The following is a 14963-nucleotide window of genomic DNA, read 5'->3' as shown; positions in this document are numbered from 1 at the left end:
CCTCCGGAGCTATTTCAAGCACTATTACCGAGTTCTGTGTCGCTCATTAAAGAATTTAGAAAGTGGAGCAAAGGACTTAAAGAAAGATTACTTTATGGATGCTCTAGAGAATTAGAACCATAGCCAGCTGAGGATGTCCAGAAGACGCAGACAAAATGCATCTTCCCTGTGAATGCTCCATAACCTGGTCACCCAGGACTTCAATCTTTGTCGTGTTTGAAATTTTCCAGGAGTAGCACTCAGAAAGGCAAAGGAGAATTTAATTTCAAATATTGTCACATTTTTAATTTAGAGAGATTAAGAATCAGTACAATGTCAGCTTGGGTGCCAGTGGATCTTTGAATTCTCTAGTCCTATCTCAAGGCAAAGGAGAGCTCCAGTAGTCCCACACAAGTAAAGAATCCCTGGCCTGAGGCTGCCCTCACTGTGCCTCCATCAGGTTTTTCAAACCCAGAGACAGAAACCATCCATGTCAGCAATTTTGAACTCTGCTCATCAATAACTCTGTTGTTTAAGCACCTCAGGCAGAGCCACTGACAATTAGGCGACGCTGCTCACAAAGTTAAAGAAAAATAATAATACATTCAGCAAGCAGTCACCAAGATCATGATAGTACCATGGACTGATCTTCTCATCTGAACTGTTGTTTTGTCTGCTCTTATTTTCATTTGGTTTCAGCCTCATTTCTCCCAGAGTTGAAGTCTGATTATCCCCAATAATTGATGATGCTGAAAGAAGTCATCTCATCAAAATCCTGAGCAGCTGTGATTTTTACATTTGCTGACTCTCGTGCCTCCCATTATCCAGGCTACTGGTCAAACATTCCAAAATGGCTAGGCCAGTTCCATCAAGTAGCCTCAGCAAATTTCTATTTGGAGGCAGCCTGCTTAGCCATTACCCCTTCACCTTTCCTACCTTCCCCGAGGGAAGTGGAAAAAGTGATGCACGGCCCACACTTGTGGAGCAGTTGATGCTTCTTACTCCAACTCTGCACTCCCGATTACCCAAGGTCTCGTCTTTATGATGTCCAGTGAGGCTCATGTCATGTTTGCTTGTCTAGAGACTGGAGTGGAGTGGACATAATATGGGATTGGTAGCCCAAAAATGTGCGTTTGAGACTTAGCTCTATCGTTAGCTCACCGTATCACCTTTTAAAAAGCTGCAACATTTCTGCCTCTATTTCCTAATCTATAAAATGGGAGGACAGAATGTTAAAGTCATTATTCTTCATCTCTGTTGGGAAAATTAAGTAAGATTATAGACATAAAATGGCTTTTCAAATAATTTTTAAAAACCTGTGCAAACATTTGCATGAGTAATTAAATTAGCACTGTGAATTTACCAGCTGTGTTTCTGAACCAGAAACCTAACCTCAGTAAATTACAGGGGTCAATTATGAAGGAAAAAGTTATACTCTCTTTTGTATTTCAGGATATCATTAGTTTTTGTTTGTTTGTTTTTTTTCCTCTTTTTCCTGTGGGAGACTTGCCAAGCCCAAACAGATGGTGTCTGTTAAAAAAGAAAAGGTAATTTAATAAAACCAACCCCATTTCGTTTACAACCCATTTTCAAAGCACAAAGCATAACCGTTTTACTCTCAGCCAGTGGCATCAGATCACTGCTTCACCAAAAAGGTCAACTCAGAAGGACTTGTAGTTTCACAGCCTCTTCTCAAAAATAGTCTCTGACTGTAGTCAATAAGGCTCTTTTTAATACAGAAAATGTTAAACAATGGAAGATTTCCAATTGTATTCTAATGCTTAAAATGGAGTCGTCGACTTGACATCAAGGATTAAATATATTTCATATAGAAAACCAAAACTTTAAAGAAATTCTGTTACAAAACTTCCCAAACCTCATGTCCTCTCAATACTTTCTAATCAAGCAACAGTGTTCCTTTCACTTCTCTTTGGTATATTCTGCATCATCAAATGGGAACAGGGGCACTCTTTTCTTGTTGAATGTCTGGGGTCCTCAGTCAGTGGTTGCATTGCCCCTCAGCCTAATATTTTGTTCCCAATAGAAATGATGACTTCCAGAATCTAACTAGGAAAACAATGCCCCAAAGAAGCAGTGAGTGCCGGACAAGCTGTGTAGATGAGCATGTGAGGAGGAAATCATTGAAGCCAAGCGATTTAACAGGCACCATGCTGCCTGCAAACAAGCCTTCTAACTTTTCTTCCTCAAAGCAGTGTAACAAACTGCAAGATGTCCTGGATAGAGTCGACCACAATAGAGCACAACACTTAGGATACAGCATTTTTGTTGTTGCTATTGTTGCTTTTAATACAGGGGCTGTTTCTTCTTCAGATCTTTTTAAAACCAGTACATTTTAGAGATGATCTGATTGATTACAACATGTGGAAATTGTAATTGTTACCTTTCCTAAGACTCGTTTCTCAAGAAAAAAGTGACTAAAACAGATTTGTGCAAAGACATTTGACTTGTGGCAGGCATGAGATTAGGTTCTGAAATCTTGTGTGCATGTGTATGTACATGCTTGTTTATGTGTGTGTGTGTGTGTCAATCTGTGTGTATATTTATGCATACACATATCACATGTATATGAATTATATGTTTAATCCACACACATTACACGTGTGTATATTAAGTATACATATTAATATATGTAATTTTAATCACAGGAAGTCTTTCTTAAAACAGTAGTGTTTCACCATTACAGACTCAGTGTTGTCAATGCATAACTAGGATATATAATAGTCATAGCCAGTGTTCCCACGAACAGAGATAGATTTAAGGTAGAGGAGAAAAATAAAAGAAAAGCTATACCCTAAAATATATATTAATTCCAGAACCTCACTTAATGATTTGTAATTTGTATGCTCCTTTGATGTCCTAGGGCCTCAATCTTTGAAGAAAAAAAAAAAAGTAAGTTTGAATAAACCTTTTATAATTTGTTAAAGTGCAGGATGAGTAATGTTAGCATGACTTGAGGAAAACAAAACACTAGAAAGATATGTGGAGCTGTCAATAATTCATCAGGGCCAGCCTATTTTAGCACCTAATAATTTTTTCTGTGCTCCTTCTTTAAAAGAGAACAAATCAGAACACCAATGCAGTAAATTCTCACAGGGGAAACCATAATTCTATTGATGTGCTTCAAGATGGCTTTTTGTTTTCAATTCTGCAAAAGCAGATCGATAAAACTAATGCAGGTTCTCTCCTAAGATTTTTCTTCTACATTCATAGTTAGGAGACTTGCGAACACTAGTTTAACTGATTCTGCACTGGCAGGCATAATAGAGCAGGCTTTTGCAGACAAGTGGAATATAAGAGGTAAAAAAAAAAAAAAAAAAGGAAAACAAAATACAATGCTAGCATGGGGCAGTTTCATTTATCTGTTAAGTATGTGAATTACTGAGTTAAGCTACCTAGGTTTGAATTCTAGCTTTACTTACTGGCTGTGTGACTTCAGCAAGAGAATAGACCATTCTGTACCTTATTTACTTCCAATATTCAATGAAGGGTAATGAAAGGTAAGAGAATTAAATAAAATTATTCATATAAAAACCTCAGAAGTTCCGGTAAATTCAAAAAATGTTAACTTATTCTACTAAGGTGTGACTCTAACACTCTTATTCTTTGAGCATGGATGCGCTTCCTAGATCATTCAAAAAAGGTCGGAAGAAATGATGTCATCTAAGAAACAAGCATCAATGCATTTGAAGGTAGATCCGAACAGAGTTCAGGACAGAGGTAAAGAAGGAATCTATGAGGGAAGAGAAGGAGTTTAGAAAGACTTTTAAGAAATCCTGTCTATCTCTCTTTTCATTTGCTACACTCCTAAGAGCTGAAGAAGAGAGAAGAAAATATAACACACATGCTAACCAGGCTGAAGAGGCCTAAGGGGATTGTTGAAGGGGTCAGAGCTTTCAGATGCTAACACTGTCTTCTGATGCTCATGTAAGTTAGACTTGCTTCCTTCAAAACAATTCTTATCTCTACTCTTAAACAGGAGCACACTCAGTCCTTTTCATCTACTTTATTGAAACTGTAAGCTCATTCCTATAAGTTCTTCCCATGCACTCTGGGTGAATGGCTCATCCCTCCTCTGAAAACACAGCAGTTAGGATGCTCCAGGGTACCAGCTCTGGGGCCTTCACTTACTAACTATAGGGTCTTGAGCAAATAATCTCTTGTCTGTGCCTGAAACTTCACATCTTGCCTATGTCCTCACCTGTAGAACAAGGTGACTATTACCTGCTTCATACCATTGTGGGACAATTCAGAAAGATAATGCATGTAAAGTGTTTAGCTGAAACGCTGGAAAGTGAACAATGAATGGTAACTACTAACTACTGCTTTAATACTACTATTTTGTTTTTAACTTTATTTTGCATCATTATTGTTCATATGTCAGGTCTTGCTGGACAGCTGCTTTTTCTATGAAGTCTATACTGAAAAACCTTAAGCTTCAACAAATAGTCATTATTCTAAATTCCTAAAAACCTCATGCTCTATACTCCACTTTCAAGCTTTTGAAAATTTTCAAGAGAGTAAATTGTCATTTCATAGATATATTTGTGTATATTGCATTTGTTAGCTGCGTGTTTTCATTCTTATGTATTCTTATAAATATAAAATCTGCTTATATTGAAATAATCTATAAACATATAAAGCAGCTTCATACTAATGTATGAAATTTGTAATTAGGTGTAGAGGGAATTAGGCTTATTTGTAGACTCAAGATTATAATTAGATAGAAGTACAAATGCTTTCATCAACACGGTTACCCATAAAAATACAAATAGTGCATACTGTATGATTTCTAGGTATATAGCAAAGATCTCTTCACCTTCACATAAGATAGGCATGATTCAAAAGCCAGTATGCTAAAAAAAACTACATTTACATTGTTATGTTTTTGCCTGAAATTGATAATTTTGAGAGATGTGTAAAAGGGAGAAATGAAACTCCTTTAACTTTTGTTAATTAAAAAAATATTTCTTCATAACTTAGAATATTTTTTGCAGCATTCATATCCTAAGGTTATATTTAATACATCCAGCCAAAGCTTCCACTTAAGACTTGATAATAGCTCTCAGATGAGTGGTTCAGTGTACAACTGTGACTTCAATGATACTTGAAGAGGAAACTGATAGTGGGAAAAATTATTAATAATAAACATCACTTTTTTTAAGTTAATAGACTGTTTTTTAGAGAAAGTTTAGGGTTATAGAAAAATCGGACAGTTCAGGGTTCCCCAATACCCCCTGCCTTTACCCACATACAGTTTCAGTTTCCCCTCTTACTGATACCTTGCATTAGAGTGATATATTTGTTACATTTGATGAGATAATATTGATACATTATTATTAAATAAAGTCCACAGTTTACACTGGGACTAACTATTTATGTATAATCTATGGGTTTTGACTTATATATAATGACATGTATCCACCATTATAGTATCATACAGAGTAATTTCACTGCTTTAAAAATCCCCTGTGCTTTTCATTTCTCCCTCCCTCTCCATAAACTCCTGGCAACCGCTGATCTTTTTACTGTCTCTATAGCTTTGCTTTTTCCAGAATACTGGAATACTATGTAGAATACTACATAGTTAGAATCATACAGTATGTAGTATTAAAAAAAAAAAAAAACTCACTTAGCAGTATGCATTTAAGGTCCCTGCATATCTTTCTGTGGCTTAATAGCTCATTTCTTTTATTGCTGAAGAATATTTCACTCTATGAAGGTGTCACAGTTTGTCCATTCACCTATTGAATGTTTCCAAATGTTGGCAATTATGAATAAAGCTGCTATAAACATTTGTCTGCAGATTTTTGTGTAGACCTAAGTTGTCAGCTCCTTTGGGTAAATACCAAGAGGCTGTACTATCTTGAATTCCACCAGTAAAAAATAAGAGTGTCTGTTGTTCTGCATCTTGTCAGCATTTGTATTGTCAGTGTTTGGGATTTTACTCATTTTAATAAGTGTGTAGTGGCATCTCATTGTTGTTTTACTTTTCAATCCCCTGATGTGAAATTATGATGATCATCTTTTCATATTCTTATTTGTCACCTGTGTATCTTCTTTGATGAGGTATCTATTCAGATATTTTGCTATTAAAAATACATTTTATCATCACTTTTTTATGGTAGACTTTATTTTATAGAAAAGTTTTAGATTCACAAAAGAATGGAAAAGATAGTACAGAGAGTTCCTATATTCCCTAAACACAGTTTTTTCTATTTTTAACATCTTGCATTAGTAACAAACATAACTTTTAATAATTAATCATCAGAAAATATGAGTTGAAACAAGATCCAAACAGTATTAGTTTCCTGAGGACAATAAGGAACCCAAGCATCTGCCATTTAGTGATCCTAAACGCTGTTGTTTAAAGACACTCACATTTTGCATTCATTGCCCATCTAACATCAATAGCAATAATCACGTCTTAGTTTTAGCTCTTACCAGTTTTCAAATGCCTTTATATGTTTCTACGAAGGAATTTATGATTGGGTAAGAGAGTCAACAAAAGCAGCAGATCAAGCCCTGTCAATTCTTTTCTGCCTTTTCTTTTCAGCCTCGCGTTTTAGATAGGACAATCTTATGATGTGTTACCTTTATTTATCAAATGAACAAATAAAGGTCCCAAGAGCTATAATCAAGTCTTCACAGTTCCTTGCCAACACTCTTCATCTACACAGTTCACAAAAAGATTCACTTTCTATAATCTGATCAAGAAGATTGAATAAAAACATAAGGTCTATCTCTCTATATTGTTTATAATCTTTCTTTGTTCATTGCTTGTTTTTAATCCACAGATTTTTCTCTGATAGTCCTAAACAAGGTCAGAATTACGCACAGAACCATCACCGCTTTTTGTAAATGTACAAGATTTTGCTTTATGTTTACAATTGCTTCTTATATAAAATAAAAAACTATGTTTCATCATGTTAAACTTTCAACCTGAGTACCATATCTATGTCAAAACCAATATACAAGAATGGTAATTTTTGTTGTCAATAATGTTGACTCTCAGCTCAGTACTACAATTAACAAAAGTTTTGCCCAACTTACATATTTTTTTCTGAATAACATCAGACTTCAAACCCTAAGGCAGTTTCTTTTCCTATCTTTTTAATTTATTTCAATAGCTGGTATCCAACTATCTCATTACTGAGCAAAATCTTCCTGACACCTTGAATTTTCACATCGGTTTCACATTTGTCATAAAAGGTGTTTTTTGGTAAGTAAGGTATTTTGGCTTAAATTTCTTATATATGATAGATAATATCTCAGCAAGATGTGAATGCATTTTAAATCATCCCTGGAGGTGTAGAACCACTGTGTCCATTACAACATTCAAGGCATTTATTTAGAATGTTTTACCTTATGTCTCAGGTTAGGAATTTAAAATTGTCCCTTGAATTTATATTTGTAGGTCAACTTAGGAATTTTCTATCTAACATTAATTTCTTTGGCATTTAATTGCTGATTGTCCATGATGTATAGGTATGCGCTCTCCCAAGAACAATTCTAAATATTTTTTATATTGTGTATAATAATTTTATTATTTTTATATCTGAGGGTGACTTGTAAATGATGTAGGCATTCTAAATATATTCAAGTATTAAACAACCAAACAACCAAGTTCTGCTGCTTTACAAAATCACTTATTTCCTACATAATATGTGTTTTCAGTAATAAGTCACACATTTTTCAAAATAAATCAGACACCGGGAGATTAAAATATTATTACTTAAATTTGCTGCAGAGTCATTGTCTGCTCACTACCTGAAGATTTCTTTCTTAATAAATTTAAATGGGACATATCTATTGCTGAAGCTCTTATTCTAGACTTATTTTAGCATCAGTGTTCCCTGCATGTAAAATAAATAAATTCACTTCATTGCCTATAGGATTTTATTCTATTACATTCAGTACATAGGCTTTCATGGATAAAAAATGTGCTGAAATTATTATCCATATTATTTGCTAAACACAGAGAATGAAAAAAAGTGTGCTTTTTGGGAGAATAAATAAAATAATTATGCTATTTTCTATGTTTAAGATGAAAATACAAATATCCTATTAAAAGATAAATATAACAGAAATGATAAAAATTTAAAATAATATTGGCTGTTTTAATTTAAGGTTCTAAAAATGCAAACACATATCATCAATCATCAAGAGCTTACTAATGCTCAGAGAAGCTCTGATTATAATGCAGGATCTATATAAAGAAGATAGTGTTCCTGGTGATTTAAATTAGTTATTCCACTATAAATTCAGCCTTGAAGGTCCTGGGTCTGAATCCTGGATTTCTTTTTGCCCCTAGACCCACAGGTCCTTCTACATCTCTGTTTCCCTTTCCTACTCCAAATATATAAATTCCTGCCCTCATTCCTGGTTTTCACTCAAGCCCTTCTTTAGGGGTTAAAACCTTGCTAGTGTTTAGAGACCTAGACATCTGCCTGCCCCTTGCCAGCTTCCAGTTCTTAAAGTCTCAACCAACTTCTCCAAACTTTGTAGGTACCTTTGTCCCCATCTTCTCTCTTTCTGATTTCAGAGCATTTGCATCAACTAGAAATTTCCATTCTTAGGACCTGTGCATCAAGTCTGATTCTCTTGGATGTTAACACTATCTTCAATCAAACATGATTTGGAGACCCAGATTTTCTCTAAAATGTGGTACACGATGTGTGCAAAGTGTGAAGAAAACTGGATTATCCCTATAGACATAGGGATTCCTATGTCTTAGTCCATATTCCAGAAAGAATAAAGAATACAGCATTGAAGGCAGAAGATAATGCAAACAGTGCTGAAGCAGACGCTTCTAAGTCATGTCATGATCTTCACAATTTGGGGGTCAGTTGGAAAACCCTTGAAAAGCAACATTATTCAAAAATGGAGGCACCACCAAGCCTTAAGCACTATGTAAACTCTAGTAGTTCTAAAGGGTTTTGATTATGTAGGCAAATTTATTTTAAAAGGATAGAAAAAAATTAAGAGGTTTTCTCAGTTGATTATACATGGCCATCAAGAGAACAGTCCAGGAGTCAAAAGAGCTATACATAAAATAACAGCAAGTAACACAAAGCAATATACGATTTAGTACTTAATTTATTAAAACTTTAAATACAGTAGAGTTGGAAGAAGTCAGGCAAGAAGGGACTGATACTTGATCCTGAAAAAGAATTAGGAAGAGAATGGAAATGGTATTCATAAAACAATGGATTCATCTGATCAGATGTATTGTAGCAGGAATCAGTGCCTACGTTTTAAGGCAGAGGAAACAGATCTAAGTATTTCAACATAGGGCTGGGGATTAGTAGTAAATTCAGTTAACCCAGGGAAAGTAAGGCCAAATTCTGGACTACCTTGAAGGCCAGAAAAAGAAGATGAGAATAGATTTTGTCAAAGTGAAAACACTGGTAGATTTGAAGCAAAGGATTTGCATATTACATCTACTTTATTTACTCTTTTTCTCTCTGTTAAACTAATATTGATGAGTGTAGTCTAGGTCAATCAAATTCATATTAAATTTTAGTTGACTATACCATAGAGTTCTTTGAGATTAGTACAGGAGGAAGTTTGGAAGGGATTATCAGACAGATGGAGAATAAGTCCTTACGCCTGACTCACTGCTTTGATCTGGTTTATATATTGTGATTCTGTGTCACATTTCTTTTGAAACACAGCTTTAGTAGGTTAGAATATTACAAACCACAGTTATAGGTAGTAAAATAATAAAAATCTAGATATGGAAAGGAACTTTTAAAGCTAAGAATATTTCAAGTTAATGGCTACATGCCTCAAAACTGCCTGGAATAAATTTGGAGGTCAATAAATCTTTTTGCATTATTACTGAAGATAGATCCAAAATCCCCCGGACCAAAGATGGTTTGCCTCAAAGCTCACAGTACTTTATAATAGAGGGGAAACAAGCCTCTGGGTCTCTTGTCTTTGGAGATTCTCATTATTTTTCTTAACTCTGACCCTGCATTTTTAATCTCGTATCATGTTGCGGTTTCATTGCTTGGGATAAAAAATATAAAAATTTTTAAATATGTTTATAAAAATTTTATTAAATTCATTGGCTAATCTCAGAACAAGAGATAAAAAAACAAACCTGAAATCAAATATTTGACTATATTAATCATAATCTCAGAACTAATCTTTTTCAGTAACAGATATATTTATGCTGTACTAAATTTTTATGGTTATTTTTCCTTGTTCAAAACTGATTTATTGCCAACTCTATTACTTTTATCCAATCACACTTTAGAAGAACATCATCAACATTTGTATGTCTCATTAGTAGAACTGTCTTAATCCACCATAAAAGTGAATTATTTCTCCCAATTTATTCTAAATTCAATAGCTCACGTTTTTTAAAATGCACTGTCTATTACAGGCTTTGGCTATTGTCAAACTGATTCCCTCACATCTATATCTCTACTTAGTGTGTTGGGTAAGACTTTTTAGTACTTCAGAAAGAAAATTACTTAAATCATCCAACTACCATAATTTATGGGGTATAGTCTATGTGCAAAGCACTGGGCTAAATGCTGCAGAGGAAATAGCAAAAAAGGTACTTTTCCTGTGCCTTTGGAAAGAGTATCTTAGAATGTGAGGTAAAGATATTCCAAAGAGGAAAAGTTTTGGAACACTTACAATGCAACCTATAAATGAGGGCAAATCAAATGCAAAATTAAAATAGTGCGGGATATAGAAGGGACACAGTATATAGGCGCGTTCACATACTATTGCACTCTTATCTGGCCTAATCCCACCAGCCTCAAGCTCTTCTATTAGCATAAGAGTTGTCTGTTTTATTAGATACTGTTGCGTGTTACATGTTGTACCGTGCCATAAGCCCTCTGGACTGCTTGAGGATACTGCTTCTACATTACTTGACAATCTTGACTTTAGCCTGGAAAATTCATCCCCTGATTCGGCCTCCTCAATCTAGCAAGCGTTCTTTCCATTGTCATTGTTTTGTTGCAAGTCCCAAATTGTTGATGGTATCAGAAGCAGATCCAGCATACTCACTAACCACTCTCTTAGTCAAAGAGAAAAATCTTACAACTCAAATGAGTATCAGATTGGGCTGAAATTCTCTGACACCACAGACTGAAAGAGCAGAACATGACCTCTTGCAAAACATTTGTTTTGAAATTCACTGGCATTTAATGTCAATGATAGGTTGGATCAGAAGAGTAAAAATACTGCCTCCAGAAAGTCATCATTAAAATATTCTTGCTTTTGCTTATGTAAGATATGCCTTTTACACTAATATATGATCATATTACCATGACTCTCAAATACTTATTCCATCTAGGATTAACTTATTATTAGAGGGAGTGAGGCCTTAAAGATACGTAATACAGGCAAACATTATTTCTAACGTGATATGAGGCAGTTCCTACAGGAATCTGTGGGAGTAGGAACCGAACATGTAGGGCAACTTCAACATACAGGTAAGGCAGATGACAGTCCCAGGTCAGTCAGAATCCAGCCATGGAAATTGGGACACCAAGGAAGAAAGGAAGGGAGAAAAGAAAGTTATCACCATGAAGCAGAAGTGTGACATTAGAAGGGTATGACCCAAAGAAAAAATTTAGCTTTCTTATCAATTCTGCCTTGGGTGATGGATGATAATTTTGGTTAATGTTGAACTGGAACACAAGGGGGAAAAAAAGAAGGAAAGCAAAAGAGAAAAACCAATATTCTTAGTCTCTTCTAGTCTAGGTAATACTGATTACTTAGATGAATCTGCCCAGTGACTATTTATAACTTCACAAAACTTTATGGTCCTCCACTCTTGGAACGTCAGCTTCCTCCTGTAACTTGTTGTGACCCTGAGCTAAACTTCTAGGCCTGTCTTTGATGCTGAACTTCTTTTTAAGTGCCCAAACACTGGCCTTTCAAAAGCATCACATGAAACGTTGACTTCATTATCTTCTCAATATTGGTTTCTCTTACCATCCTAAGCTAATTCCATGAATGACACCTACAATCAATCCTAAGACTCTACTTGGCAGATAATTGTGTGTGATTAGCCTTTAATGATGATATTTTAAGAAGTTTTGAGACCTTACTTCCCATTTATAATTTACAGCAAGAGGTACTAATTTTCTATTTATGGGACTAATACAAGATTTTTGAAATAAGTTTATACAATTGAAAAGCTGGGTTGCCTTAAAGAAAGTATCAAAGCAAACAGTCCATGGACTATGTATATAAGTTCAAGTTGTAAAATTGATTCACAAATGATTTATTTCAAAACTCTGTCACAAGTCTTAGAATACCCTCTATATGCTGGTAGTTGCCATCTTTTCATTTTCAGTACTTACTGTCCCTACTTCCACGTGAATATTATGTAACAGCCATTGTTATAATTCATTGCACACAGGTGTACTGCACCCCCTCCCCCTGGCTTTTCCCAATGTCAGTTACTTTGCTTGGAATTAACCCCTCCAGTCATGGGTGGAGGGATCATCTCCAATCCCATTTATGTGCCTGAAAAATGTCTCCTGGTGTTTTTTAAAACTCATCAAAACACATCTCACTACAATGATGTTTTACATTTCTACATTTATCTTTCAAAGTTCTTAACCTTCAAACACATTTCAGTCCTTTTCGTATCTCTAGGCACTTGCCACAAAGCCTGAATCAAGATAGGAACCTAAAAAATGTTTTGAATGAATAATTATTTCTTAGATATTAAAAATTAATGTTTAATACATTAGAGCAATAAATAAACCTTGTCTTTTGGCTCCGGGTAGCAGCTCCACCAAAGATTTCTGCCGGCCATGTTTGCCTCTCAAACTCTAAACAGAAGCATGTACAAATCCTGAGTACTGACAGTCTCTAGATGTTGCTTCCAGGAGCCAACAGCTCATCCTTATGTCCTATTCTCAACTCTAACTGCTTTCCATTACATATTCTCTCTTTTTTTTTTTTTACATTTAACCAGAAGTTTAATATTTATTTAATATTTATTTAGTCCTCTGAAATGTTTTTTTTAACATCTTTAACGGAATATAATTGCTTTACAATGGTGTGTTAGTTTCTGCTTTATAACAAAGTGAATCAGCTATACATATACATATATCCCCATATCTCCTCCCTCTTGCATCTCTCTCCCACCCTCCCTCTCCTTTTAAAGAGTCTCTTTAATTTAAAAGTCAAGCATATCAAGTCTTCTGTCCTGCTTCACAGGATGTAGGGGACATTATTCCAAGTCCCGAGGCTTAATAGGTAGATGAGCAAATGTCCCTTCTCCCTCAATGTACTGTTATCAATGATTTCTAAGGATAATTTAGTCTAACACTCCACGAGAGGTTAGAGTATTTGCCAATAATTCTGTTTCCTAAAAGAAAACTGTAAGTTTAGAGCACAGCATTGCATCAATTACTATAATTAGTCTTTGATATTAAAAAAATAGACAATTTCAGCCTGAATATGACTTTGAGTAGCCTCCTGGTATCTGTAATCTTTCCCCCAAAATCCTTTATATGTCAAAAAGAGAAGAAAGACCCTTAACAAAAGATGGATCAGTTTTTTTTTTTTTTTTTTTTTGCTGTTTCAGAAGAAGTCATTCAACCCATTCTGTTCAACCCATTCTGGATATAGGTGTGAGGGATGATGACTTCCCCAGGACAGAATCAGAATGCCAATGTCCTATCCCTATTTATTCCTTTGTAAGTTGTGGACAGCCATCACTGGGTTTCAAATGACAGAGCTCTCACAGGTTTCAAGAAAGAGGAAGACAGTTTTTCTAATCATTTAAGTACCATTTAGTCTGATTTGTAATCTATGGAGACTGCCAGAGAAGGCAAAGCGTTCTTGTGGAGTAATATAGAGGGGCTGCAAGTTCTGAAAGTAGTGGAGAAGACGACTAGGATCTCAAGTCAGGAGAGTTGACTGAGAAGGGGTTTGCTACTCAAAAGTGCTAGATAAGTGATCCTAAAGACCCTGCCACTGTTGCCATTTAAATGCCTGGAAATATTGGATCTGAGTTTGTGATAGCTGACCAGCCTGCCTTCTCAGCACTTGCGTCAAGAGACCTCATGAAAGAAAAAGGTGTGCTGAGGGATAGACTCGGTGTCAGCCATCTTTCCACTGTGTTCGCTGCCGCCGCGGTGCCGCTGTCGCTCTCTGTCGCCAGCGCCGCCTCTCGCTTGCTGAGCTCCAGCTGAAGGAGAAGTGGGGTAAGTAAGGAGGTCTCTATACCAGGGCTCGTACAAAGCAGACTGCCCGCAAATCGACCGGCGGTAAAGCACAGAGGAAGCAACTGGCTACAAAAGCCGCTCGCAAGAGTGCGCCCTCTACTGGAGGGGTGAAGAAACCTCATCGTTACAGGCCTGGCACCGTGGCACTCCTTGAAATTAGACGTTATCAGAAGTCCACGGAACTTCTGATTGGCAAACTTCCCTTCCAGCGTCTGGTGCGAGAAATTGCTCAGGACCTCAAAACAGATCTGCGCTTCCAGACTGCAGCTATTGGTGCTTTGCAGGAGGCAAGTGAGGCCTATCTGGTTGACCTTTTTGAAGACACCAACCTGTGTGCTATCCATACCAAACGTGTAACAATTATGCCAAAAGACATACAGCTAGCACGCCGCAAACGGGAGAACGTGCTTAAGAATTCACTACGACGGGAAACTTCATTCTTTAAAAAAAATTTATCTTCCTATTATTGGTAGTTCTGAATGTTAGATTCCCCACCCCCCACCGTGGGGTCAAAAGGTACCTAAGTATATGATTGCAGGTGGAAAAATAGGGGACAGAAATCAGGTATTGGCAGTTTTTCCATTTTCATTTGTGTGTGAATTTTTAATATAAATGTGGGGACATAAAGCATTAATGCAAGTCAAAATGTTTCAATGAACAAGTTTCAGCAGTTCAACTTTATAACAATTATAAATAAACCTGTTAAATTTTTCTGGGCAATGCCAGCATTTGGATTTTTTTTTAAAAAAC

General features: G+C 35.9%; 1 protein-coding gene across 1 annotated transcript; it reads left to right on the top strand.

Moving 5' to 3' along the window:
- The first annotated feature begins 829 nt into the window (after positions 1-829).
- LOC116748602 (histone H3.3A-like) lies at positions 830-14686 on the top strand. The gene is made up of 3 exons (XM_032621734.1): positions 830-1009; positions 3627-3717; positions 14202-14686. The coding sequence occupies exons 1-3, from the start codon at positions 830-832 to the stop codon at positions 14684-14686; spliced, it is 756 nt and encodes a 251-aa protein (XP_032477625.1).
- Positions 14687-14963: the final 277 nt, after the last annotated feature.

Source organism: Phocoena sinus, chromosome 2 (assembly GCF_008692025.1).
Source record: "Phocoena sinus isolate mPhoSin1 chromosome 2, mPhoSin1.pri, whole genome shotgun sequence".
NCBI classification, from domain to species: Eukaryota; Metazoa; Chordata; class Mammalia; order Artiodactyla; family Phocoenidae; genus Phocoena; species Phocoena sinus.
This window is presented reverse-complemented; position numbering and strand designations above follow the sequence as displayed.

What these genes read in the sequence shown, in the direction of transcription:
- LOC116748602 (XM_032621734.1), top strand. Translation starts at nt 830, where the DNA reads ATGGCTAGGCCAGTTCCATCAAGTAGCCTCAGCAAATTTCTATTTGGA. An exon ending in TGCACTCCCGATTACCCAAG is followed by an intron (nt 1,010 to 3,626) that starts GTCTCGTCTTTA and finishes TGCGCTTCCTAG; the next exon opens with ATCATTCAAAAAAGGTCGGA. An exon ending in GAACAGAGTTCAGGACAGAG is followed by an intron (nt 3,718 to 14,201) that starts GTAAAGAAGGAA and finishes GGGGTAAGTAAG; the next exon opens with GAGGTCTCTATACCAGGGCT.